At 60.6% G+C, this 26551-nt stretch overlaps 4 protein-coding genes across 7 annotated transcripts; 3 read left to right on the top strand and 1 right to left on the bottom strand.

Moving 5' to 3' along the window:
• Positions 1-249: 249 nt before the first annotated feature.
• On the top strand, positions 250-2494 carry CPLANE2 (ciliogenesis and planar polarity effector 2). Of its 2 annotated transcripts, none has more exons than XM_037380878.1 (6): positions 250-330; positions 973-1097; positions 1181-1333; positions 1420-1544; positions 1632-1771; positions 2182-2494. In XM_037380878.1, exons 1-6 carry the CDS (start codon positions 251-253, stop codon positions 2483-2485), a joined length of 927 nt encoding a protein of 308 aa, XP_037236775.1. In that variant the 5' UTR covers position 250; the 3' UTR covers positions 2486-2494. The 2 variants fall into 2 exon arrangements, with proteins under 2 accessions (XP_037236775.1, XP_037236776.1); XM_037380879.1 differs by having other exon boundaries at positions 300-330; positions 957-1097.
• An 894-nt stretch (positions 2495-3388) lies between these two features.
• EPHA2 (EPH receptor A2) lies at positions 3389-15314 on the top strand. Its single transcript, XM_037380867.1, has 17 exons — positions 3389-4239; positions 7045-7112; positions 7761-8424; positions 9151-9306; positions 9408-9740; positions 9818-9942; positions 10256-10415; positions 10513-10609; positions 10724-10779; positions 10860-10985; positions 11076-11258; positions 11771-11832; positions 11957-12166; positions 12250-12399; positions 12504-12697; positions 14027-14182; positions 15183-15314. The coding sequence occupies exons 1-17, from the start codon at positions 4170-4172 to the stop codon at positions 15286-15288; spliced, it is 2916 nt and encodes a 971-aa protein (XP_037236764.1). The 5' UTR covers positions 3389-4169; the 3' UTR covers positions 15289-15314.
• A 2647-nt stretch (positions 15315-17961) lies between these two features.
• On the bottom strand, positions 17962-23544 carry LOC119144918 (chloride channel protein ClC-Kb-like). 3 transcript variants are annotated; one of them, XM_037380874.1, is made up of 19 exons: positions 23350-23544; positions 23130-23258; positions 22891-23019; positions 22663-22802; positions 22475-22552; positions 22262-22340; positions 22047-22172; positions 21850-21934; positions 21658-21759; positions 20467-20551; positions 20207-20383; positions 20037-20106; positions 19538-19648; positions 19234-19447; positions 19017-19150; positions 18848-18939; positions 18685-18768; positions 18466-18552; positions 17963-18382 (listed from the first exon to the last, which is right to left on the bottom strand). In XM_037380874.1, the coding sequence occupies exons 1-19, from the start codon at positions 23456-23458 to the stop codon at positions 18344-18346; spliced, it is 2070 nt and encodes a 689-aa protein (XP_037236771.1). In that variant the 5' UTR covers positions 23459-23544; the 3' UTR covers positions 17963-18343. The 3 variants fall into 3 exon arrangements, with proteins under 3 accessions (XP_037236774.1, XP_037236771.1, XP_037236772.1); XM_037380877.1 differs by lacking the exon at positions 23130-23258 and having other exon boundaries at positions 17962-18382; XM_037380875.1 differs by lacking the exon at positions 21658-21759.
• Positions 23545-23746: 202 nt separating this feature from the next.
• Positions 23747-25609, top strand: HSPB7 (heat shock protein family B (small) member 7). Its single transcript, XM_037380880.1, has 3 exons — positions 23747-24128; positions 24238-24371; positions 24789-25609. Exons 1-3 carry the CDS (start codon positions 24002-24004, stop codon positions 24972-24974), a joined length of 447 nt encoding a protein of 148 aa, XP_037236777.1. The 5' UTR covers positions 23747-24001; the 3' UTR covers positions 24975-25609.
• The last annotated feature ends 942 nt before the right edge of the window (positions 25610-26551 follow it).

The following is a 26551-nucleotide window of genomic DNA, read 5'->3' as shown; positions in this document are numbered from 1 at the left end:
TGGGGCTGGTAACTGGGAGCAGGGACCCCAAATCCTGGCAGGGCTGGAGATGGGGGACCCCATAGCCTGTGGGGCTGGTATCTGGGGACCCCCGAGCCCGTGCGTAGGCTGGATCGGCGGCCCCGTACAGAGCAGCGCTGGGCACAGCTGCGGGCGGGCAGGCGGGGGGGGGTCCCGACCCCATAGGGTAGTGTGGGGCCGGGGATCCCCGCGGCTATAGGGACCCCCCTCCCCGGGCCACCTCTCGCGCATGCGCCGCAGCAAAGGGGCGGGGCGCCGCGAGGCCACGCCCGGCGCGGTGACGTCACCCCGGGGCGGAAGCGGCCGCAGGTGGGGCGGCGGGGCCGAGCCTTAAAGGGGCCGCGGGGGGGGGACCCGGGGCTGCGTGCAGGGACCTACATGGGGGGGTACAGGGGGCCCGTGGGGGGTGTAGGGGTGCCGAGGGGGGACACAGGGAGCCGGGGGGGGGATGCAGAGACCCTGGGGGGGGTCAGCGACCCTATAGAGAGGTGCGGGGACTCTGGGGGGGGGGGCACGGAGTGCTGTGGAGAGGTGCAGAGACCCTGGGGGGTGTCAAAGGACCCCGTGGGGGGGGCTGAGACCCTGGGGGGGTAATGGACCCCATGGGGGGCGTTGGGACCCTGGGGGGGAGGGGATAAAGGACCCCCATGGTGAGTCAGAGGACCCCATAGGGGGGTGCTGAGAACCTGGGGGGGGGATTAGGGACCCCATGGGGGGTGCTGGAACCCTGAACCGGGGGGTAAAGGACCCCCATGGCGGGGCAGGGACCCCATGGGGAGGTGCTGAGACCCTGGAGGGGGTGAGGCAGGGACCCCATGGTGGGGCAGGGACCCTGTGATGGGATGCTGGAACCCTGGAGGGTGCGTGCAGCCCGGGGGGGGGGAGGGTCTTAAGGGGCTCCCCCCGCTGCGGGCCGCAGTGACCCCATGGGGCAGGACCCCCCCCCCGTAGGCCCGCTGTCGGGGGGCTCATGGCGGAGCGGGGGGGCCCGGTGCTGGAGCCCGGCTGGCTCCTCTCCCCCGCCGGCCGCCCTTACCGGGACTCCATCCTCCACAAGAACCGGCGGAGAGTGTTCGGTGAGCACCCCCCTCGCCTCCCCCCTCACCAAATTGGGGTGTCAGCCCCCCCCCAAACCCCTCATACCCCCCTTTCTCCCCAGGTCTGCTGGAGCGCCCGGTGCTGCCCCCCCCCTTGGCCGCCCCCACTGTCACCTACAAACTCTTCGTCTCCGGCAAGAGCGGCGTGGGCAAGACGGCCTTGGTGGCCATGCTGGCGGGGACCCCCGTGCCCCCCACCCACCATGAGACCCTGGGTACGTCTTGGGGGGACACACAGCCCCCCCTCCCGCATGTCCCCTGGGGGTGACAGTGTGTGTGGTGTGTGTGTGTGTGTCCCCAGGCATCGAGGCCACCACGGTGCACTGGCCGGCCAAGCCACGCGCCAGCGGCCGCCCCGTCATCTTCCAGCTGCATTTTTGGGATTGCGGAGACGGAGCGCTGAGAAAATTCGAGCATCTGCTGCCGGTGAGGGGGGGGGGGGCATGGGACACACACACACAGAGGACACCCCACCCCCCCCTCCCAACGATGGTGGCGTCTCCCCCTCCCCAGGCTTGTAAGGAGGAGGCGGACGCCATCCTCTTCCTCTTCTCCTTCACCGACCGCTCGTCCTTCGAGGAGCTGCCAGCCCTCATGAGCCGGGTCATCGGCCCTGACGAAGAAAACCTCGTTAAGGTGGTCGTCGGCACCAAGTATCCTTCGGGGGGCAGGGGTGTCCCTGGGGGTCCACATCCCCCCCCAGAAGTGGGTTTGCACCCTTATAGTTCCCACCGCTTGGCATCTCGGCGGGCTGAGAACGCGCGCGCATCGTGACACCGATGGGTCAACTGCACCCCCCGAGTTGTAAGGGGGTTCGTACCCCCCCCCGGGGGGGGGGTCTGGGTGTTGGTGTCCCCCTTGACAGTGTGTGTCCCCCACAATAAGGGGGTTTGCACCCCCACATCTCACAGCGCTCAGCACCTTGGCAGGCTGAGACCATGCACACTTCGTGACACCGATGCCTTGGTGCCCCCCACTTATTTGGGGGAGGGGGGGGCTGGGGGGAGATTTGGTTTTTTGGTGTTTACCTTGACCGTGTTCCCCCCCCCCCCCCGTGACCCAGATTCGACCTGTCCCCGCAGGCAGATGTGACAGAGGGGGATGTGGTGGCCTTCGAGGGGACCTGGGGGCTGCCGGTGCTGCGGGCGGGCAGCGGGCCGGGGCTCGGGGGGGCGGGTGGGGGGCTGGCCCGGGTCGCCCCCCTCCTTGACGCCCTGGTTGAGAGGCTCTGGCGGCGGGACCAGATCGCTGCTGGTGTCGCCCTGGAGGATGAGGGGACCCCCCCCCGGCCTGAACCCCCGGGGGGTGGGGGGTGGGGAAGGTGCTTTTTGACCCAAATCCATCTTTTTCCCCCAAGAGATGCCTGAGTGCCCTGACTTGTCTGATTTGGGTGCAAGGGGATCGTGGGATTTGGGGTGCTGTGGGATGTGGGGTGCTGTGGGTGCTTTGGGATTTGTGGTGCTTGGAATTTGGGGTGCTTTGGGTGCTGCACGATTTGGGGTGCTGGGAATTTGGGGTGCTGTGGGTGCTGCAGGATTTGGGGTACTTTGGGTGCTGTGGGATGTGGGGTGCTGCAGGATTTGTGGTGCTTGGAATTTGGGGTGCCTTGGGTGCTGCAGGATTTGGGGTGCTTGGAATTCGGGGTGCCGTGGGTGCTGCAGGATTTGGGGTACTTTGGGTGCTGTGGGATGTGGGGGTGCTGCAGGATTTGTGGTGCTTGGAATTTGGGGTGCCTTGGGTGCTGCAGGATTTGGGGTGCTTGGAATTCGGGGTGCCGTGGGTGCTGCAGGATTTGGGGTACTTTGGGTGCTGTGGGATGTGGGGTGCTGCAGGATTTGGGGTGCTTGGAATTTGGGGTGCCGTGGGTGCTGCGGGATGTGGGGTGCTGCAGGATTTGGGGTGCCGTGGGTGCTGCAGGATTTGGGGTGCTTGGAATTTGGGGTGCCGTGGGTGCTGCGGGATGTGGGGAGATTTGGGGTGCTTTGGGTGCTGCAGGATCTGGGGTGCTTGGAATTTGGGGTGCCTTGGGTGCTGCGGGATGTGGGGTGCTTTGGGGATTTGGGGTGCTTTGGGTGCTGCAGGTTTTGGGGTGCTTTGGGTGCTGTGGGATTGGGAGTGCTGCAGGATTTGAGGTGCTTCGGATGCTGCAGGGTGTGGGGTGCTGGGAATTTGGGGTGCTGTGGGTGCTGAGGATGGGGTGCTATGGGTGCTGCGGGATTTGGGGTGCTGGGGTGCTGCAGTATCATGCAGATTTGGGGTGCTGGGATGGGGGTGTTGGGGGATTGGGGGTGCTGGGGCCCGATCCAGCCGCCCCGGCCCGCGCCCGGCGCAGCGGAAAAACCACATTATTTTTAGGCCGGAAAAAGCCGATTTCTGGTCCGGCCTTTTTCCGGCCCAGCGGATGCCGGGGCAGGGGTGGGGGGGCCGGCAGCCCCCCCAAACCAGCCCCCCGGGACCCCCATCCCGGAGGACCGGGGCGGGGGGGGGTGGGGCTGGCGGAGGGCTGGCGAGCCAGTTACCCTCCCCCCAGTTACACCACCACCTCCCCCCAGTTACGCCCCCCGGTATCTTAACTGGTGGGTGGGGGGCGTGGCCGGTAGTAGCCCCATGGCGCCGCCCCCTGCTGCCATTGGCTGCCGACCCCCCCGTCCCTTCCCACGCCGCTTCATGAATGAAAGGGGAGGGGGCTGGCGGGGGGGGCTTTAACCCCCTGATGACCGGAGCTGAGGAGGGGGGACACGGTGGTACGGGACCGATCCGGACACCCCACACCCACCCACCCACCCCACCCTGCGCGTGCAGCCCCGTGGGGGGTCCCACCCCCAGCTAGCCCACTCCCGATCCTCAGGCTCGGCCCCGCCCCCCCCCCCCCCCTCCAGTCCCATACTGGTGTGTACTGGGAGCGGCTCCTGTCCCTTTAAGAGCGGGCGTGGCCGGGTGACATCACAGGGACATGAATGAACAGGAGCGGGGTGCTCAGCCCCACACGCCCCACAGCGCTGGTTGTGCCGCCGGTTGTGGGGTGCACCCCGGCCCCCCAAGCCCCCCGCCATGGCTGGCACCCCCCCAGCCTTCACCCTCCTCTTCCTCACCGCCGTCACCCCCCTGGCAGCCGAAGAAGGTGAGCTCCGCGCTTGGGGGGTGGACACCCCAAAACCCGCTTATTGGGGTGCGGGGGGGGCTGAGAGGTTGGGGGGGCTGGGGATCCCTCAAAATAAAGGATGATGGGGGGGTGCCCCCCCCCCAAAAAAAAGGGGCACCCATGGGTGCGGCGAGCTACGGGGTGCGGGGGGAGTTAAAGAGTTAAGAAAGAGGGGAAAAAAGTTAAGAAAGAGGAAAAAATTTAAGAAAGAGGGAAAAAAGAAAGAGGGAAGAAAGTTTTAAAACTGTGGAAAGTTAGAAAAGCGGGGGGAGAAAGCTAAAAGAGGAGGGAGGGAGGGAGAAAAGGGGGAGCTGGGAAAATAAATAAAATGGGGGGGAAACCCGAAAGTTTTGGGCAACTTTTCCCATGTGGAGCGTCCGACCGGGTCCAGCTGGTTCCCCCCGAAAAGTGGCGTTGGGGCTGGGGGGGTTTAAAGGGAATAAACCCCCAAAAAGGGGGAAATTTCCCCTGAGCGGAGCGTGTGCCACAGCCGGCGCTGGGCCGGGCAGGATCCGGCCCCGAGCTGGGAAACAATGTCAGGAAAACCCCAAAAAGCTGGGAAAAACAAGCGGCGTCCTGGCCTCCACCTCGCAGCCTTCCCCGGCTGGGTTCTGAGCTCACTTTGGAGGGATCGGGGGGAAAAAAAAGGGGGAAAGTCACTTTTTTAATATATACATTTAATTAAAAAAAAAAAAAAGGTTGCTAAAAATTCTGTCCAAAGGGTTTAATCTGTTGCTTTCGAGGGAAAAAAGGAAGGATCCAGCCCCGACTGTAAATAAATTGGAGGCTGGCGGGGGGATTTGGGATGGAAAATACCTTCCTAAAAAATAAAAATGGGGTAAAAAAAACTAAAATGAGGATTTTTTTTAAGTGCTGGGGGGAAGGTGGAGGTGGGGACCCTCACCCGACCTGCAGGAGTTGGGGCACGTTCCCGAGGTGCCAATTCCCGGGAGGGATCCGTGGGGATTCTTGGGTCGAAAACTGCAAAAAAGGGGGAAGTGTTGGGAGAGTAGCGGGATTGGGGAGGGGGGGTTCTTCCCATTGCTTGGGCAGGGCAAAATCCGGTGGGATGGGGCAGCTGGGGGGTGCTGGGCGCCCTGGCTGGATCCTTGTGCCACTCGGTCTGAGGTTTGGGGGGTCCCTGAGGGTGGGGAGGGGACGAGGGAATGGGACAGGATTAGGATGGGGACGGGATGGGAGTAGGAGGGGGTGGGATTTGGATTCATTTTGGGATTGGGATTCAGAGTAAGACTGGGATGGGGATGGGACTGGGATTGGATTTGGGATGAGATTGGGATTGAGATGAGGATGGGGACAGGATTGGCGATGGGATAGGGACAGGATGGCGATGGGCTGGAAAATGCAGTTGGGGACAGGGATAAGGATGCGGCTGGGGATGGGACGGGGATGCAGGTGTGGGGTGCGGTGGTGGTGGTGGTGGCACCAGCAGGGACAGTGCAGGTGGGGACAGTGACAATGGTGCAGGGGCTGCAGGTGGTGGCAGGGACAGTGGCGGGGCTGCAGGTTGGGGTGGAGGTGGTGGTGATGGCCGTGGTGATGGCCATGGTGACGGTGGCGCTGGAGGTGACGAAGGCCGCGGTGATGGCCACGGCCATGCTGCTGGTGGCAGTGGAGATGGTGATGCCGATGGCAATGGCAGGGTGGGTGGAGGTGGCACCGGGGATGGGGGTGCAGATGCCGATGGTGATGGCACCGGAGGTGCTGACAGCACCAGTGGCCCTGGGCATGGGTGCGCCCTTGGGTGCTGCACCCCTTGACTCAACAGCCGCAGCCCCGGGTCTGTCCCCTGACTCGCCCCCGCCATGCCCGGGGGGGGACACCCCACCAGCTCGGCTCACGCGCCAGCCCCCCGCCGGCTTTCCGCTCTCCGGAGGCTCGGGGGGGATTTCCAGCTGCAGGAAAGCCGGGATATCCGCCCCGGCATCCTTCCTGACCCGGGCACGGTGGGGGGGATGACGGAGCCACATGTGTGTGTGTCCCCCAAGCAGGTTCTTGGGGTTCCCCTCCCTAGACTTTACCCTCTTGGGGCATGTCACGAGCTCGCCCGTTCTCAGCCAAGGAGGTTGGCGGGGGGGCATCCATCCTCGAAACTCCCCCACCCCACTGGGACCCATCCTGTGAACCCAGGCGTCCGGGCACATTCCTGGGGGGTGATTCACCAAGGGGGGGGGCACCCGTCAGCACTTCCCTCCCGGCCTCCTCTTCCTCTCCCAGGCGCTGGATCCAGCCACCGCCCTCACGGGCAGCCGGCATGTCCCGGCAGGTCTGCCTGCCCTCGCGCCCTGCAGAGCTCTGCGCGGGTTCCCCTCTTTTGGGGGAAGCCCTGGGGGTCTTCTGGGGGGGTTCCCAGGCGAATCCATTGGGAACGGGGGTCCTGGAGGTATCTGGGGCTCCCGGGAGTGTTTGCAGGTCCTAGGACATCTACGGGGACTGGGTGCATCCGTGGGTCCTGGGGACATCCATGGGTCCTGGATGCATCTGTGGGTCCCAGGGACATCCCATGGGTTGCAATGGCATTTGTGGGTCCCAGGGGTATATACATGGATCCTGGGGGACACCCATGGGTCCCAGAGGCATCTGTGGGTCCCAGGGACATACACATGGCTTGCAGTGGCATTTGTGGGTCCCAGGGATATATACATTGTACCTGGGGGACATCCATGGGTCCCAGGGGTGCATTGGTGGCACCTGCAGGTCCTGGGGCCACCCGTGGGTCCTGGTGGCATCTCTTACCCCGCTAAAGCCCCTCTCCTCTCCCCGCAGTGGTCCTGCTGGACTTCGCCAAGGCGCAGGGGGAGCTGGGCTGGCTGACCCAGCCCTACGGCAAAGGGGTGAGCACTGGGGGACCCGGCGTCCAGCACCACCCCGAGAGCCCACGCTGGGCACTGGGACTTCCATGGGGACAAGGACATCCATGGGGATGGAGACCTCCATGGGGATAGGGATGGAGATGGGGACCCCCATAGGGACAGGGACCTCCGTGGGGATGGGGCCACTCTTGAGGATGGGGGCATCCATTGGGTTGGGGACATATATTGGGATGGGGACACCTGTAGAGATGGACATGGTGACATCCACAGGGTTGAGGACCTCCATGGGGACAGGAACATCCATGGGGAGGGGATCACCCAGAGATGGAAATGGAGAGGGGGACATCCATGGCAATGGAGACCTCCATGGGGATTGGGTTGGGGATGTCCACGTGGATGGGGACGGGCATGGGGACATCCACAGGGTTGGGGACCTCCATGGGGACAGGGACATCCATGGGGATTGGGTTGGGGATATCCATGTAGATGGGGACAGGCACATCCATGGGGACATCCACAGGGTTGGGGACATTCACTGGGATGGGAACCTCCACTGGGATGGGCTTGGGGACCTCCACGGTGACAGGGACATCCACGGGGACCAGGAGCACCGCCCCCCTGCCTCAGTTTCCCCCCCCCCCCAGCACCCGTTTCTCTCTCGGGGGGCAGTGGGACCTGCTGCAGAACGTGCTGAACGACTCCTTGATCTACATCTACTCGGTGTGCAACGTGCTGGAGGGCGAGCAGGAGAACTGGCTCCGCACCAACTGGATCTACCGCGGTGTGGCCCAACGCATCTTCATCGAACTCCAGTTCACCGTCCGCGACTGCAACAGCTTCCCCACCGCTGGCGGCGGCTCCTGCAAGGAGACCTTCAACCTCTACTATGCCGAATCCGACGTGGATTACGGCACCAACTTCCAGAAGAGACAGTTCAAGAAGATCGACACCATCGCGCCGGATGAAATCACCGTCCAGGATGATTTTGCTTCCCGGAATGTTAAACTCAACGTTGAGGTCCGATCGGTGGGACCTCTCCGTCGGAAAGGTTTCTACTTGGCTTTCCAGGATTTGGGAGCGTGCGTGGCGTTGCTTTCCGTTCGGATTTATTACAAGAGGTGCCCGGCTGTTTTACGGGGGATGGCTCGCTTCCCCGAGACGGTGGCCGGCGTCGACTCGCAGACCTTGGCCGAGGTGCGGGGAAGGTGCGTGGAGGAGGCGGTGGCCGAGCAGGCGCCTGCGCTGCACTGCAACGCTGACGGCGAGTGGCTGGTGCCCATCGGCGAGTGCCTGTGCCGCGCTGGCTATGAGAAAGCGGGAGAGACTTGCCAAGGTAAGGTGAAGTGGGATGGAGGGGCTGAGGAGCCATGGAGGGGGGGGGGATGTACTGGCTCGATGCGTGCCAGGGGGTAGAAGGCGAGGGGGGGGCAGAGAAATGGGCTGTTGGTCCCAAAATTCCCCATCCTGCATCCTCAACCCGGAACATCACTAGTGCAGCGAGTGCAGCAGGGCTCAGCCGGGAGGGGGGTGGGCGGGGGGGGGGGGTCCCAGTAATAATAGAAGCTGCAAAAATAAGGTGAAATACCCTAAAATCCCCACTCTGGGTCAGAAAAATGGGCTGTTGGCCCCAAAATTCACCGTCCTGGATCCTTGACCTGGAGCATCACTAGTGCAGCGAGTGCAGCAGGGCTCAGCCGGGAGGGGGGTGGGCTGGGGGGGTCCCAGTAATAATAGAAGCTGCAAAAATAAGGTGAAATACCCTAAAATCCCCAATTTGGGTTGGAGAAATGGGCTGTTGGCCCCAAAATTCCTCATCCTGGATCCTCGCCCCAGAGCATCACTAGTGCAGCGAGTGCAGCAGGGCTCAGCCGGGAGGGGAGTGGGCTGGGGGGGTCCCAATAATAAAGAAGCTACAAAATAAGGTGAAATACCCTAAAATCCCCACTCTGCGTGCTTGGGAGGGTGATGCACCCCAAAACCCGTCTGGGTGAGGATGCTGTGAGTGGGGAGGGGGACTTGGGGGTCTCACCGGTGTCACTGTGTGTGTCTCCCCTCCCAGCTTGCCCCCCCGGCTCCTTCAAGGCCACCGTGTCCCCCGAGGGCTGCCAGCCCTGCCCGCCCCACACCCTGCCCTCCCCTGCTGCCGCCGCCACCTGCCCCTGCCAGGACGGCTTCTTCCGCGCCCCCACCGACCCCCCCGCCGACCCCTGCACCCGTAAGTGACCTTTTTTTGGGGGGGAGTGGGGGGAAACTGAGGCACGGTGTGGCCATCCCTCCCCCTGACCTCCCCTCCCTGCTCTCTGTCCCCCCTCCCAGGTCCCCCCTCGCCCCCCCAAGGTGTCACAGCTGTGGGGCTGGGGGCCACGGTGCAGCTGCGTTGGTCCCCCCCTGCTGACCCCGGCGGCCGTAGGGATGTCACCTACAGCGTCACCTGTGAGCAGTGCTGGCCGGAGAGCGGGGAGTGCCGTCCCTGCGACGGGGGGCTCCGCTATTCGCAGCCCCCCCGGGGGTTGACGGGGACGGGGGTCACCGTCACCGACCTGGAGCCACATGTCAACTACACCTTCACCGTCGAAGCCCAGAATGGCGTGTCACCCTACAGCCACCACCGTAGTGTAGCCACCACCACCATCAGCGTCAACCAGACGGGTAAGGGGCCACCAGCATCTCCCACATCTTCCCTCCATCGTGGGGACACCTCCCTGATGTCACTGTCCCCACGGCAGAGCCACCTCGGGTGACATCGGTGAGCCTGGATGGACGGACGGCCACCAGCTTGGTCCTCTCCTGGACGGTGCCACCGCGGCAGCAGAGTCGGGTCTGGAAGTACGAGGTCACCTACAGCAAGAAGGTCTGTCCTGTGTCACAGCTTCAGCCCACCACCCCTAAATCCATCATCCCCATCCTTGTGTGTCCCCTCTGTCCATGTCACCTCCATCCTTACCCCCATCCGTGTCACCTCCATCCTTACCCGCATCCGTGTCACCTCCATCCTTACCCACACCTGTGTCACCTCTCCATCCGTGTCACCTCTCCATCCGTGTCACCTCTCCATCCGTGTCACCTCTCCATCTGTGTCACCTCTCCATCCCTGTCACCTCCATCCTCACCCCATCCATCTGCGTCACCTCCACCCCTGTCACCCCCGTCCCCCGTGTCCCCAGGTGGATGAGAACAGCTACTCAGTGCTGCGCTGCGAGGGCACCTCCGTCACCCTCCCCAAGTTGTCCCCTGCCACCGCCTACGTGGTGCGGGTCCAGGCGCTCACCCCGGACGGCCACGGTGCCTACAGCCCCCAGCACGAGTTCGAGACCCTGCCCGAGGGTGAGGATCTCGGGGCGGGGGGGGGGGCAGGATTGTGGGGTGCAGGGTCCAGGGTGTGCATGGTTCACCCCAACTCCCCCCCAAACTGTCCCTGCAGGCACCGAGGCCATGGCATCCACCGCTGTCATCAGCGGCTCCGTCGCCGGTGTCATCTTTGTAGTCCTCCTCTTGGCCATTCTCTACATCCTCCGGCGGTAAAGTGATAAAAAAAACCCAACCCTCCCCAAAGAAACCCCAAAATACCATTTTTTCCACCACAAGGATGAGTGAGGGGTAATTTTTGGGGGCAAAATGCTGCTTTTTTGCAGGAGGAGGAGGTCACGGCCACGCCAGTCTGCCGAGGATGTCTACTTCTCCAAGTCAGGTGAGCAATGGGACAGTGGGGTCAACAGGGATGGGTGGGGGGTGACATGGGTTCTGACCCCCCCCCCCATCACCCCGCAGACCAGCTGAAGCCCCTCAAGACCTACGTTGACCCACACACCTACGAAGACCCCAACCAAGCCATGCTCAAGTTCACCACCGAGATCCCTCCATCTTCCATCACCCGCCAGAAGGTCATCGGCGCTGGTAGGTCCTTGGGTGGCTTTGTCACCCCAAAGACACCCTAAAGTTGAACCAGGATGGGGGGGGTTAAACGTCCCCCCTCCCTCCGAGCAGGTGAATTTGGGGAGGTCTACAAGGGCACCCTGAAGCGCGGTAAGAAGGAGGTGCCGGTGGCCATCAAGACCTTGAAGGTGGGCTACACGGAGAAGCAACGGGTGGACTTCTTGAGCGAAGCGACCATCATGGGCCAGTTCTGCCACCACAACATCATCCGCCTGGAAGGGGTCGTCTCCAAGTGTGAGTCTCGTGTGTGTCCCCCAACCCCCCCTCCCAAGTTTCCCTTGAAAACACCCCAAAAACCACTATATAAAAATATGGTGTTTTGAGCAACAAGGTTTTGAGGGGGTTGGGGGTTTTGGAGGCTTTTCTGGGGGGGCATTGTGCTTTTGGGGGGCGGACACTTGGGGGTTTGTGGGTTTCTATTTTGAGGGGGTGTTTGTTTTGTTGGGGGGGTGGGGGTTTTAGGGTTTTCTTGGGGGAGGTGTGAGGTTTTTTGGGGGTGCTTGTGGGATTTTGGGGGCTGTGGGGGGGTTCAGAAGTTTTGGGGTTGAGCTTTTGGGGAGTTGGGGTGTGGGGTTTTTTTAGTTTTTGGGGGCAGGGCTGGTTTTTTGGGGGGAGTTGGGGATTTTGGAGGGGGTTGGGTGTTTTGGGGGTTTTTGTTTTGGAGGGGTTGGGTTTGGGGGGGGGGGGGATTTGGGGGAGGGGTTTTACCCATTTTGAGTCTTTTTCTTTATTATGATTTCATACAGACAAACCCTTCATGATCATCACGGAGTACATGGAGAACGGCGCGCTGGATAAATTCCTGCGGGTAGGTGAAGCGTGGTGGCAACATCCCCTCCGGGCAAAGATTACCGGGTGGTGGAACCACCAAAACTCATCGCGGGAGGTGGGATGAGAGGTGGATTCGAGGCTGGATTCTCCCCTTTCCCCAGGAAAAACAGGGGGAATTCGGCGTCATCCAGCTGGTGGGGATGTTGCGGGGCATCGCCGCCGGCATGAAGTACTTGGCCAACATGAATTACGTCCACCGGGATCTGGCCGCCCGGAATATCTTGGTGAACAGCAACCTGGTGTGCAAAGTGTCCGATTTTGGGCTTTCACGGGTGTTGGAAGACGACCCCGAAGCCACCTACACCACCAGCGTAAGTGCCACCAAGGGCTGGGCTGGCTTGGCCGCGGTAGGGGGGGGTTGGGGGGTGCAGGGTTGACCCCGACGTTGCCGTAGGGGGGGAAGATCCCCATCCGCTGGACGGCGCCCGAAGCCATCTCCTACCGCAAGTTCACCTCTGCCAGCGACGTCTGGAGCTACGGCATCGTCATGTGGGAGGTGATGTCCTACGGCGAGCGCCCATACTGGGAGCTCTCAAACCACGAGGTGAGCACCCCCCTCCTCCAACACTGATTTTGGCGAGGGGGGGGCTTGTTAAACAGCCAGCTTTTTGGGAGGGGACGCACCACTCAACCTCCTTCTCCTGGTAGGTGATGAAGGCCATCAACGAGGGCTTCCGCCTGCCGGCGCCCCTGGATTGTCCCTCTGCCATCTACCAGCTGATGATGCAGTGCTGGCAGCAGGAGCGCAGCCGGCGCCCCAGGTTTGCCGATATCGTCAGCATCCTCGACAAGCTCATCCGCGCCCCCGACTCCCTTAAGGCGCTGGCAGACTTCGACCCCCGGTGAGCACCGAGAGCTGGCCCGGGGCGAGGAGGGGGGGCGAAGAGGGGGGAGGAAAGGGGGGTGCAGGTTGCACTGTCGCACCCTTGCATGCTCCTGTGCGCCTTGGCAGGTTTTGGAGCGCTGCAGGGGGGTTTCGCATTGCTTTTTGCAGGTTTGCACTCTTGCACTGGGTTCTGCATCTTGGCGTTCTTGCGTTGCTCTGTGCATCTCCGCATTTTTGTGTTTGGGTTTTGCACCTCTGCATTCTTGCGTCGCTTTTTGCACCTCTGCATTCTTGCGTCGCTTTTTGCACCTCTGCATTCTTGCGTCGCTTTTTGCACCTCTGCATTCTTGCGTCGCTTTTTGCACCTCTGCATTCTTGCGTCGCTTTTTGCACCTCTGCATTCTTGCGTCGCTTTTTGCACCTCTGCATTCTTGCGTCGCTTTTTGCACCTTTGCATCCTTGCGTCGCTTTTTCTAGCTCTGCGTTTCTGCATTGCTTTTTGCAACTTTGCATTCCTGCGTGCTCTTTTGCATCGTGGCATTCCTGCACTCCTTTTTGGGTCTCGGCATTTTTGCACTGGTTTTGCATTCTTGCATTGGGTCTTGCATCTCTGCATGGTGGCGCGTTTCTTTGCATCTGTGCTTTGTAATTTTTTTATTTTGTAGTTTTATATTCCTGCATTCTTTTCTAGACCTTTGCTCTTTTTAATTGATTTTGCAGCTTTTCATTGTGGTTTTTTTCTGCTTTTTTGCATCTGTGCATTTTCGCTTTTTTTTCCCCTTTGGCATTTTTGCATTGTTTCTTGCTTTTTTAGTGTTCTTGCCTCATTTTTTGCATTTCCACTTTTTCCATTACTCTTCGCATCTTCACCTTTCTGCCTTCTTTTTTACATCTGGGCACTTTCGCATCACCTCTCACTTTTTTTGCACTGTTTGCGTTATACTTTTGCTTTCCAGCATTCCGTTTTGCATTGAGCTGTTGCCTTTTTGCATCTTGGCATTGGGGCATTGCTTGGTGCATTTCTGCATCTTGACATTTAGGTGTTGCTTTTTTGCATTTGTGCTTTTTAATTTTTGCATTCTCCATTGCTGCATCATTTTTGCATCGTTCCATTTCTGCATAAATTTTTTGCATCGTTCTGTTTCTGCATTATTTTGTGCATCCTGCACACTTTTGCAATCATTTTCCCCCCTCCTGTCGTTTCTGCACCCCCCCTTTTTTTTTTTTTTTTTTTTCATCTTCCCCCTTCTGCATTATTTTTTTGGTGTCCTTCCATTTTCACATTTGTTTTTTTGCACCCTCCCATTTCTGCACCATTTCTGCACCCCCCGTTCCACGCCCCGCAGGTCTCCATCCGCCTGCCCAGCACCAGTGGCTCAGAGGGAGTCCCCTTCGCCTCCGTCCCCGAGTGGCTGGAGTCCATTAGATGCCCCAGTACACGGAGCACTTCATGGCCTCGGGCTACAGCACCATCGAGAAGGTCCTGCAGGATGACCAGCGAGTGAGTCCACATCCCCCGTGGTATCCCCATACTGTCCCCATGATGTCCCTGTGCTGTCCCCATGGTGTCCCCATACATCCTCATACTATGTCCTTGGTGTCCCGTACTGTCCCCATGGTGTCCTCATAGTGTCCCTGAGGTTTCCCCATCCCATACTCAACCGTGTCCTCATGCTATATCCATGGTGTCCCTATGGCATCCTCATACTAGATCCATGGTGTCCCCCTACCGCATCCATGGTGTCCCCATACCATCCCCATGGATCCTCGTACTAGATCCATGGTGTCCCCTACTGCATCCATGGTGTCCCCATGGTGTCCCCTATGGATCCTCATACTAGGTCCATGGTCCCCCCTGCTGCATCCATGGTGTCCCTGTGGTGTCCCCTTGGTGTCCCTATGTATCCTCATACTAGATCCATGGTGTCCCTGTGGTGTCTGTGTCCCCATGGTGTCCCTATGGATCCTCATACTAGATCCATGGTGTCCCCTACTGCATCCATGGTGTCCCTATGGATCCTCATACTAGATCCATGGTGTCCCCCTACTGCATCCATGGTGTCCCTATGGATCCTCATACTAGATCCATGGTGTCCCCCTACTGCATCCATGGTGTCCCTATGGATCCTCATACTAGATCCATGGTGTCCCCCTACTGCATCCATGGTGTCCCTATGGATCCTCATACTAGATCCATGGTGTCCCCCTACTGCATCCATGGTGTCCCTGTGGTGTCCCTGTGGTGTGTCCCCATGCTGTCCCCTCTGGCTGCCACCCAGGGACAGGGACAGGAATCCACATCCCGCGGATGGCCCGAGGGACCCGTTCCCTCTAGGATCCGCCCAGAGATGCAGAGCCGTGTCCATCCAGCTGTCCCCAGCAGTGGGGCTGTTGGGGGGACACGAGCCCCAAAACGGGGCGGGGGGGGACACGCCCACGGCTCTTCCCACCCCAATAACCATCATTATTTATTTGCTTCCTCCCCCCACCCTTATCCCCAGCGACATCAAGAAAATCGGGGTGCGCCTGCCGGGGCACCAGAAGCGCATCGCCTACAGCCTGCTGGGGCTGCAGGAGCAGCTCGGGGCCGGGGGGGTCCCCATTTAACCCCCCCCCCAATACTTGAAAGCAACCAAATGAAGACACACACACCCCTCCTCCTCCCCGAGGGGTTTATTTATTATTTCTATTATTATTTTGGTTTTTTTATAGTATTATTATTATTATCATCCCCGGGGTTGGGGATTGAAACAGGTATCACCCCCCATCCTCCCCCCTCCCCCCCCCCCAAAAAAAATGCCAAAAATTAAATTTCAAGCTCTTTGGGGGCTGGGCGAGGTGTTTTGGGGGGTTCCTCTTTTTTTTCTACATTTCAAGAAAAAAAACAAGGGCTCAGCCCCCACACTGGCTTATTTTTGCTTTTTTCTCCCTATTTATTCCTCTCCCACCGGGTTTTTGGGTGGGTTGTTTTTTTTTCTCCCCCTTTAACGCTGATCTGCCAGTGTTACCTTTTCCTTTTGTTTTTTAACCTAATTTATTCTATTTTTATATATTTATTGCAAGGAAGCAAAGGTCATGTCAGATTTTTGAGAGCAAAAAGGGGGATTTTTTTTTTTAAAAAAAAAAAAAAAAAACCAACAAAAAACCCGGATCCCCATTCCCGTCGTCCCCCTCCTTTTCATTTATTTTCAGGGGTTTGGGGGATTTTTGTGGGGTTTTGATTAAAATAAAATTGTGGTTTTTCTGTTTTCTAAAATACTGTCATTTCCCACTGGCTCACTGGGACCACAGGAATTGGGGGGGCAGAGAGATGGGGGCTTTTCCTCATTTTAGGGGTCTTTTAAGGGGTTTTAAAGGATTTTAAAGGAGTTTTTAAGAAGTTCAGAGGGATTTTAAGAATTTTTGAAGGGGGTTTGAGGAGGGGGTTTTAGGGGTCTTAAGGAGTTTAAAGGATTTTTAAAGGTTTTCAGGGGGTTCAAGGCAGATTTTAAGGGTTTTTCAGGATTTTTTAAGGGGGTTTTAGGGGTTTTTAAGGGTTTAGGTTGGTTCTGTTTTTAAGGGAGGTTTAAGGGGATTTATGGGAGGTTTTAGGAGGGTTTGGGGTTTTAAGGTGTTGTAAGGAGTTTTTTAAAGGGGTTTTAAAAGCATTTTTAAGGGGGTTTGAGGGTGGGGTTTTAAAGGGGTTTAAGGGGGGTTTAAGGGGTTTGGGGGGTGTTAGAGGTTTTTTTAAGGGGTTATCAGGGTGTTTAAGAGGAGTTTAAGGGGTTGTAGTCAGCTCGAGGAGCATTTCCCACCCAGGGCCGATTCTCCTGGGCGAAATCCAGGAGGAATTTGGCCTTTTTACCACCCGCCCCTCGCCCATGCCAAACCCCACCGGTGGCAGCGGGGCCGGCTGCCCGGGGCCTGCAAAGAACGGGGTGGAAAAAAGCCGGAAAAAGGGTTTGCTGGTGGTTGATTTTCCCAAAACCATCAAAAAGGAGGGGGTGGGGTGTTAGGGGGGACCAGCGTCTTGCTGCGGAAGCTGCCGTTTGGGTGGGTTTCACCTGCTTTGGGGCGTTCGGGCTGCGGATGCTCCATGCGTGTCGTGAGTTTGCTGGGCTCGGTCCCGGCTCAAAGTCCAGCAGCGGGGGGGGGACACCCCGGATTTGGGGGTGCGGCAGCGCCTTATCTGTTTGCCTATGGCAGGGCCAGGTAAGGATGATGGGGAAACTGAGGCACCGGGCCTTTGAGGTGCCCCCCCCCCCCCCATGCCTGGCTCGGTTTCGGTGAAACCGTGAGAGCAGGGGTGGGGTGATGGGCAGGGGTGGGGGCATCACCCATGGGTGCTGTGGTCGCCATGCCCCACTGAGCATCTTTCCCAAGTGATCCCATCATGCTGTGAGCACCCTCACCCCACCGGGCATCCTCCATGGGTGCTGTGGACCCCCTCCCTGTGGTCCCCTCACCCCACCAGGCATCCTCCATGGGTGCCGTGGTCCCTGTACCCCACTGAGCATCCTTCCCAAGTGACATGGGTGCTGTGGTCCCCACTGAACACCTTCTGTAGATGCCATGGACCCCTCCCCATGGTCCGCTCACCCTGCTGAGCACCCACCATGGGCAGTATGGGTGCTGTGGTACCCCTACCCCACTGAGCATCCTTTCCAAGTGATCCCATCACCCTGTGAGCACCTTCGTCCCACTGAGCATCCTTCATGGGTGCTGTGGACCCCCTCCCCATGGTCCCCTCACCCCACCAGGCACCCTCCATGGGTGCTGTGGTCCCCGTACCCCACTGAGCATCCTTCCCAAGGGACATGGGTGCTGTGGTCCCATCACCCTACGAGCACCCTCATCCCACCAGGCACTCTCCATGGGTGCTGTGCCCCCCCTCCCTGTGGTCCCCTCACCCCACTGAGCATCCTCCGTGGGGCACATGGGTGCTGCAGCCCAGCTCTGCTCCCAGCAGCCTCACTCCACCCCAGCCCCCACCCTGGCACCCATCCCAGCGCCCGCCCTGCTTTTGGGGTGTCTTTCTGGTGCTGTCCCTGCTTCACCTCCTCTGGCTGGGCCCAGACATGCCCGCCTCACCCAACCTGCCCCGCCGTGCTTAATTAGCCTGGCAGACTTAATTACATCTTTGTTAGTGCCCGCCACACCCTCCATTTCCCCCCCCCCCAAAAAAAAACCACCGCACCCCAGTTGGGGGGGACACCAAAGAGCTGGGGAGGGCTCAGCACCCCCTCGTTTCCCCAGGATCTTGGGGTCACAAAACACTCGCCACCCTTATTCATTGCAATAATTAAGGATAATTATGTGCTGAAAATTATTGGGGGGGGTCCACGGTGGGGGTGTTGCGCAGACTGGGGCACTTCAGTGCATGTCCTAGGGCTGGGCACAGTTTTGGGGTGATTTTGGGGGGTTTTGAGCACTGCTGCAGGGTACGGGGGGGTGACCCCCCCACAAATGAACCCTGTGGTGCTAGGGGAGGAGGAGAAAGGAGAAGAGGAAGCACTGAGGATGTATTTAATACAGGAGGAGACTCTGCCGGAGAACAGCCCCTGCCCCAACCCAGATGCCTGGGTTCCCCTGGGGGGGACCTGCACCACCTGGGGGGCCAGGACCCCCCTCTTTCCGTGGGTAACATCCCTGGGGAGGGGTCCCTTGTGATCCCCGAAAGTCATCACTTGGGGTTGGCGAGCTCCTCGATTGCTCTCCGCAGCTGCAAGGGGACAGAGAAGGTGGGACGGGGGCTTGTGTCCCCCATTCTCACCCCCTTGTCCCCCCCCTTGTCCCCCGCCTCACCTCCACCCGGCTGACGGCTCCCACCAGCTCCCCGAAGCGGGTGACAAAGATGCGCTGCAGCTTCAGCAGCTCAAAGAGGTGATGGGCCTTGGGGAGGTGACAACAGGGACACGTGGGGACAAAGCCACCCCTGCCATGCTGTGTCCCCTCACCGCGACACAGCAGTGGGGGGCAGGGGGTGGTTCCCAGCCCCATCAGGATGTGTGTGTGTCCCCAAACCTGGTGCAGGGAGGTCCATGGTGAGAGTTGGAGCATGATGGGCTCGATGGTGCAGTTGTCCCCAAGCGTCCCTGCAGTGGCCAGCTTGGGGAAGGTGACATGTTAATTTGTGGGTGAAAAAAATAGCTTTTTTGGGTGCATCAGGGTGCTCACCCCTATTTACCTTCTCCCCTGGGGGCGCCTGGGGATGCTTGTGGCTCTGGAGAAAGGTGACCAGCTGGGCTCTGCTGACGGTGCCCACCAGCATGGGTGACCCTGGCGGACAAAGACAAGCCTGGTGACGTCCCTCCACCAGCCATGGTGACACCACCCCCCCATACTCCACATCCCACCTGTGCTCTCCACCACGGGGTATTCGGCATCAACAGAGGCATCCAAGGCCACCAGCACCTCCTCGAAGCCACCACTCTTAACCAAGGTCACCACCCGGCGCTCCATGAACTCCTCCACCACCACTTTGTAGGAACTGGTAAGCCATAAACCCCCCAAATTTCCATCATTTTGCAGGAAATCATCCCAAAATATGGTCTGGGGTGGGGGGATGCTTACGCCATGTGCCGGCTGCGGATGCGGGGTAGGTAGGGCAGCTTCTTGACAATGATGGTGCCATCATAGAAGGATGGTTGATGTTTCTGGGTGATGGCGTTGGCCACCAGCACGGCCAGGATGACGGGGAGGACGTGGCTCAGGTGACCGGTGGCCTCGCACACCAGTAAAGCCGTGGAGATGGCGTGGGTCACTGAGCCTGAAAAGGCGGCTGCACCTGTCGTGGAGAACCGGAATGGGGGGGTGTCAGTGTATGGGCAGCAGGTGCCCCCCACCCATGGGTGTCCCCCCTTCCCCACTGACTCACCGGCCAGGGCGTAGCCACCAGGGATGACAGGGCGCAGGTCCCCCTCCGAACGGAGGCCCTGGGGGAAGAGCAGGGCCACCACCTCCCCCAGTAAGCGCCCGATGGCGGCTCCTAAAATGGGGAGGGGGGAAGGTGGGAGACCGCAGGAGCGCCCCCCTCCCAAGTGGTGCAGCTGGAGGTGACCACCCTCCTGCAGACCCCTCAGGGCTGGATACAACCCCTGTACCCCCACCCTCAGGGTTGGATCTGCCCCCCCACCAGGGCTGGCTACACCCCTGTACCCCCCACCCCCAGGGCTGGCTGTGCCCCCCCCACCCCCCAGGGATGGATACAACCCCTGTACCCCCCTCCAGGCTGGATGTACCCCCCTCCAGGGCTGGATACACCCCTGTACCCCCACTCCAAGGGCTGGTTTCTCCCCCTGTACCCCTCCTCAGGGCTGGATCCCCCTCCCCCCATACCCCCCCTTGGTTCAGGCCCTGCAGACACCCAGCCTCACCGTAGATGAAGATGGGCATGAAGTAGCCAGCAGGCAGGGGCAGGGTGGTGGCCAGGATCAGCATCCAGAACTGGGGGGGGCAGAGCCCGGCCAAGGCCAGGGGGGTCATCCTCATGAGGACACCATCTGGGGGGGGGCAGGACATAGGGACTGAGGGGGAGTATGGCTACCTTCATCAGTAGGAAGAAAGCCAAGGTGCCGAAGATGGTGGCAGAGGGGTGGCACCACTCCTGCCAGAGCCCTGAAGGGTCCACGCTGTGGGGGTTGGCTACCGAGGAGGCGTTGGGGGCCAGCGTGCCCCACGTGAGGTTGTCAAAGAGGGAGGTGAGATATTCCTTCATGGTGAGCTGGGAGGACAGACCGAGGGCCACCCTCAGCACCCGCTGGGATGTGTCGGGGTGCCCCCGGGAGCCCCCCGCCCCCCACTCACCCTGGAGGCCATCAGCTGCCCCAGCCCAGGCGGGAAGGTGATGGAGGCGATGAGCAGCACCACCAGCACTGTGTAGATGGGCTTGCTGGAGGGGGGGGAGAGGTAGGGCTGGGGGGCGCAGGGACAGATGGGCTGGGGGGGGGGGAACCCGTGGATGACTGGGGTGCATGGGGGGGACCTGGGATGTATGGGGTGGATGGGCAGAGTGCAGGGGTGGACACGGGAATGCCCAGGGTGCGTGGGTGGGGGGACATGCGGACACCCAGGGTGCATGGGGTGGGCACCCAGGGTGCATGGGGTGGATGCATGGACACGCGCACAGTGTGTGGCACAGATGCACAGACACGCAGGGTGCATGGGGTGGACACATGGACATGCACACGGTGCATGGGTGGATGCACGGACACGCAGGGTGCATGGGTGGACACACAGACACGCACACGGTGCATGGGGTGGATGCACGGACACGCAGGGTGCATGGGTGGACACAGGGACACACGCACGGTGCATGGGGTGGATGCACGGACACGCAGGGTGCATGGGTGGACACACAGACACGCACACCGTGCATGGGGTGGATGCACGGACACGCACAGTGCATGGGGTGGATGCACAGACACGCAGGGTGCATGGGTGGACACGGGGACACACGCACGGTGCATGGGGTGGATGCATGGACACGCAGGGTGCACGGGTGGACACGGGGACACACGCACGGTGCATGGGTGGATGCACGGACACGCAGGGTGCATGGGTGGACACACAGACACGCACACGGTGCATGGGGTGGATGCACGGACACGCAGGGTGCATGGGTGGACACGGGGACACACGCACGGTGCACGGGGTGGATGCACGGACACGCAGGGTGCACGGGTGGACACGGGGACACACGCACGGTGCATGGGGTGGATGCACGGACACGCAGGGTGCACGGGTGGACACGGGGACACACGCACGGTGCATGGGGTGGATGCACGGACATGCAGGGTGCATGGGTGGACACACAGACACGCACACGGTGCATGGGGTGGATGCACAGACACGCAGGGTGCAAGGGGTTGATTCCCAGGGTGGACACGCAGATGCCCGAGGTGCATGCGGTAGGACACACGGACACGCAAGGTGCACGGCACGGACACACGGACATGCAGGACGCATGGCGCAGACAGACAGACGCCCGGTACAGACTCGGTGGCCAGCAGCTTGGCCGTGAGCCGGTTCTCTCTGACGGCCGCCAGCAGCCAGCGCTGGCAGAAGAGGTAAGCACAGCCCAGGAGCCCGCAGACGGCCCTGTGGAGGAGAGGGCAGGCAGGGTACAGGCAGGGTACAGGCAGGGTACAGGCAGGGTACAGGCAGGGTACAGGCAGGGGCCCCCCTTACCCCAAAATCACAAAAAAGAAGGTCTCCAGGAGGTCGAAGGGGAAATCAATCCTGAGGTCGCTCTTAAAAACAGCGGCGATGGTTTCTGGGAGGGGGGTAGAGGAATGAGCGCATGGTTTTGGGGGGAGCATCCCAAAAATGCTGCGGGGGTGGGGGGTAATGGGAAGAGGGGGCACATCCTGCCCACCCTGCCTTGCCTTGATCGTTGTTGAAGACGGCGAGGAGGCGAAACATGAAGGCACCGCAGGTCGCAGCGAAAAAGCCCCGCCAGTAATCCCGCACAGCGAAGTGGGAGGACATCACCTCGATGCTGAAAAGGACCCCTGGAAAAATGGGGGGGGGCGGGGGGGGAGGGTGTGTCTTTAGGGGAGGCTTTGGGGGTCCCCAGGGTGGGATGGAGGGAGATCCTCACCGCTGATGGGTGCCCCGAAAACTGTGGCCACCCCGACGGCTTGCGCTGCCACCAGCATCTCGTTCTGCTTGAACTTGTCCTGCAGGGTGGGGGGTGGTTAGCCGCAACCCCAATTTTGGGGTGGGGGTGGGGGCGTGTGTAAAATAAAATCCCCCCCCCCCCAATTTTTGGGTGGGGAACTGCCCCTCAGTTTTCTGGAGGTGGCACCCCCACCTCATACTCCCTTGTGACCGTGGTCCGCATCTTCCCCAAATACACCGCGGCCATGGCGGAGAGGTGGACAAAGGGACCCTGGGTGGTGAGGTGGGGGGGACACAGTGCTGAGCGTCCCCCCCACCCCCACCCCGGTGCCAACTGAAACTGCCAGCGATGCTGGGAACTGGGATGGGGGGATCCCTCACCACTTTGCCGAGGAAAACAGTGCTGCCGCACGCCAGGGTGCAGGTCAACCCCACCACCTTGGCTCCGAAATTTTGGATGGCCAGGTAGTCCTCCAGCACCACCCCGGTCAGGATGGTCTTCAGCTCTGGGATGCCGGAGCCTGGAAGGGGGAGATCCTGTTAGGGGTCCCCCCACTACTGGGGGGAGAGTTTTGGGGAGGCGGGAGGGTTGGGGTGCAGGTGGCTCACCTCCCGAGTGCGGGGTGATGCTTTGGGAGAAGCCGGTGGAGAAGGCTGCCAGCGCCATGGGGTACATGGTCCACGAGAGGTACTTGAGCACCAAGATGTCACCGACCTCTTGGTAAAGCCACCAGTGGGCTGGAGAAGAAGCATCGGGAGGGATGTGCCCCTATCCCAGAAGACCACCCCCCCTCCTTGATGAGCCCCCAAACGCCGAGCGAAGCCCCCCACGGGAGCCCCTCCTTTACCCTTGTAGAGCCTGGAGACGAGGAGGTCCATCATGAAGCTGATGGTGGCCATGAGGACCCCCAGCGCGAAGAGGAAATACCAATCCTCCCCCACACGGAAAAGCTGCTGTTTCACCTGCTCCAGGCACCCTGCGGGGGGGGGGGGGCAACAGGGTGCTGACCCCCCAAAAAACCCCACCCCTCCACCCCCAAAGTCCCCCTCTTTGGGTGGGGGTCTCACCTTGGAGCCTTCTCCGGGCTTTGGGGCAGGGTCTCCAGCTCTGCTCCGACACCAGCACCCTCTCCTCCTCCTTCTCCCCACGCACCCCCTCAGGGACAGGGTGCTCCATCCCGAGGACGTTTTGGGGGACAGGATCCCCCCCGCTTTTTTTCAGCACCCCCTGGCTGGTCCTCCCGCCTTGGCCTCCACTGCCAGACTGAGTTTGCAAACGAGCTCATTAAAAACGACCTTGACGAAGCCGACGGACCCGCTCGGGCCGGAGCGAGCCGGGTCCCCCCCCGCCCCCGCCCCCTCCAAGCTCCCAATCCCCAAGTACATCCCGGGGCGAGGAGTATTTAATAAGTATTTTAATTAATTATCATTACTACTCATTAATAACAGGCAGGAACGCCAGCATCGCATTCCACGGCGCTGAGGGGGGAGACGGAGAGGGGAAAAATTTCCACCGTCTCCGGCGCAAGACCTAAATTTAGCCCGTTTTACAAGAGCTCTGGCAGGCGGCCGGGAGCCGTAACGAGGCTTTAAAAGGCTCGTCAAGCCGCCCCCCCCGAAATAACCGGCTCTTCGCCTTCACCGGGAGGAGGACGAGGAAGGGGGCTTCGCTCTTCCTCCCCAGTGGGAGCCGGGGGTGGAGGTGTGGGGGGAGCGGTGGATGAACGTGCAATCCTCGGCTGCTTTCCGATCGGAGCACAGCTTCCACCGGGCAGCGTCGCCCGCCGGCACCATGGAGCTTTTTGGGAGCTTCGTCCGGCCCCGCGGCGAGACCTTGGGGTTCCCAGGTGAGTTGGGGTGGGGGGAGCACCCCCACATCGCTGTGGCTGTGACCCCCAGAGGCGTTAGGGGGGGACCCCCACCGAACCGCGGCTGTGACCGCCCCTTCTCCGGCAGCTCGGCCTGGCAACACCGGCGCGGTGAAGACCTTGGGCAACACCTATCAGTTCACAGTGGATGTCACCGACTTCGCCCCCGAGGACATCATCGTCACCACCTCCAACAACCAGATCGAGGTGCATGCCGAGAAGGTGGGTGCTCCCTCCCCTCCCCACTCTCCCCCATTGTGGGGGACCCCAAAATCCTCACGTGGGGGACACAGGGATCCTCCATCTCCCACCCGACTTCCTAATGGCCAAGGCTATAAACCTCAGTGGGGTTTAATTCACCATTTCCTCGCCTTTTGGCCCCGTATTTCACAGCAACAAAGCCCAGGAGACCCAGGAGCTCTGTAATCACCGTTCTCTGAGGCGGGTGCCAGCCAAAAAAAGCACTTTGTCCCCCTGCCGATGCCACCCACGTGCCACCCATCCCCTAGCAGAGATAAACATTACCACCCACACACAAGGCGCAACCGCCAGCCTCACCCAAGGGCAGGGAACAATGAGCCCTTGTCCTGCTTGCACCCCAAAATCGCCCCTTTTTTCACCCATTTTATTTTTTCCCAGCTGGCCGCAGACGGCACCGTCATGAACACCTTCACCCACAAATGCCAGCTGCCCGAAGACGTGGACCCCACATCGGTGTCGTCCTCGCTGGGGGATGACGGCACGCTGACCATCCGGGCTCAGCGACAGCCCGCCAAGCACACCGACCATGTCCAGCAAACCTTCCGGACTGAGATCAAGATCTGAGGGGTCGGGGGTCCCTTCCACTCCCCCCGCCCCCCTTAATTATTTAGGTGATTTGGGAAGGAGGCGGGATGTGGGGTAGGGAACAGGAATGCTCCCCTGCAGGGACCTGTGCTGAGGGGCCGGCGTGGAGAGACGCATCCCATCACCCACTGGAGAAACTCCGGAGGGGAGTCCCGGCTCCGGCGATTTTTAGCTGGCGAGGGTTGATGGGGAAGATCCGGCGTGCCAAGAGCCCTGCCGGGAGTGAGGAGCGAGGTTCCCTTCCCCGACCTTCTGCCAGAGCTTGTCCCTGTATATACAGCTTGTGATAAATTATTGAGAACGCCTGACTGCTGCCTCCTCCGTTTTTTATTGTTTTCTTGATGCATTTCCCCCAAAAGGGCTGCGGGTTCAGCCCCAAGGGGTGTCTCAGTAAGGGGTCCTGCAAGTGATTCCTTCTTCCTGACAAAAACAGGGACAAGGAGCCGACCCAGCTCCCCTCCAGTGCCCGCTGCCCCATTTATTTCCAGCCCGGGGTGACTCATTTCTTCCCTGACACTCTATTTCTGAGCCATTCCCTCAGCTGTTCGGCCGCTGGCCCACCTGGAAGGTCACCAAATCCTCCTCCTCCCCTCGCCCACCTGCACCCACCACCCTCAGGGAAGCCCCAGGCAGCCCCAGCCGGGATGATGGTCCTAGCCTGGCTGTCAAACCCAGGGGCTTCTTTCTGGGGGCCCAAAAGCTTCCCCAAATCCCCAGCTCCATCTCCCTGTGTGTACAAACAACAGTCAGGCGCCTGTTCAGGGCGAGCAGCTGTTTATAGCTACCACACACTGCCCAGCTCGTGTTGCTGTTCCAGCTCCGAGGTCACCTCGTCCCCACTTGTCTCCTAACGACTCATGACTTGCGTTAACACACCTGCAGCGCCGGACACACACACAAACACACAGCTCATCCAGCAGCTCCTCGGGCCACTGCCGATCACTGAGGGTACGCCCCGCCGCAGCATCCTGCGAGGAACGATGTTTAAAAAGTTTTTTAAAAGCTCTTAATGGTTATAAAAGCCGCCAGAGCACAGCTTAGGGAATTGGAGCCACGGAGGCGAGGAGCAGCCCTGTCGCTGATCCTCTGCGATGGGCTGTGTCTGCTCTGTCACGACATGCCACCCCCGCGTGCCCAGGGCACCCCAGCAGGCCGGGAGCCACCCACGGCGGTCACAGATCGCCACCTAGTGGTGACAGGCTGCTAGGTGGCCCTCACCCATGAAGCTGCAGGAAAGCAGGAATTAAAAAGCCCACTTTTTCACCCCCCCCAAGCCGGCTGGTTTTGCACAGGGGGTAAGATTTGGGGGTAACGGAGAGCGGGCAAAGGCACAGCTCAGAGCCCCTCTCCCAGCAGACCCCGCAGTAGCTTGGGCTTGCTTTGGGCAGGCAGGCCGAAATCTGGCCTTAGGGGGCAACAGATTGCTAAAAGGAAGTTTTACGCTTTTTGGGGCTGCCCGCTTTCCAGCCAGCCGCCTGCACCTGCGCCAAGTCACGGCAGTGCACAGCTGCCATCCCTGCAGGGCCTCTCATGCCACCTGGCCCCGCACGCCCACC

Source organism: Falco rusticolus, chromosome 3 (genome assembly GCF_015220075.1).
Source record: "Falco rusticolus isolate bFalRus1 chromosome 3, bFalRus1.pri, whole genome shotgun sequence".
Classification (NCBI taxonomy): Eukaryota; Metazoa; Chordata; class Aves; order Falconiformes; family Falconidae; genus Falco; species Falco rusticolus.
The sequence above is the reverse complement of the archived record's forward strand: the minus strand, read 5'-3'. Positions and strand labels throughout refer to the sequence as shown.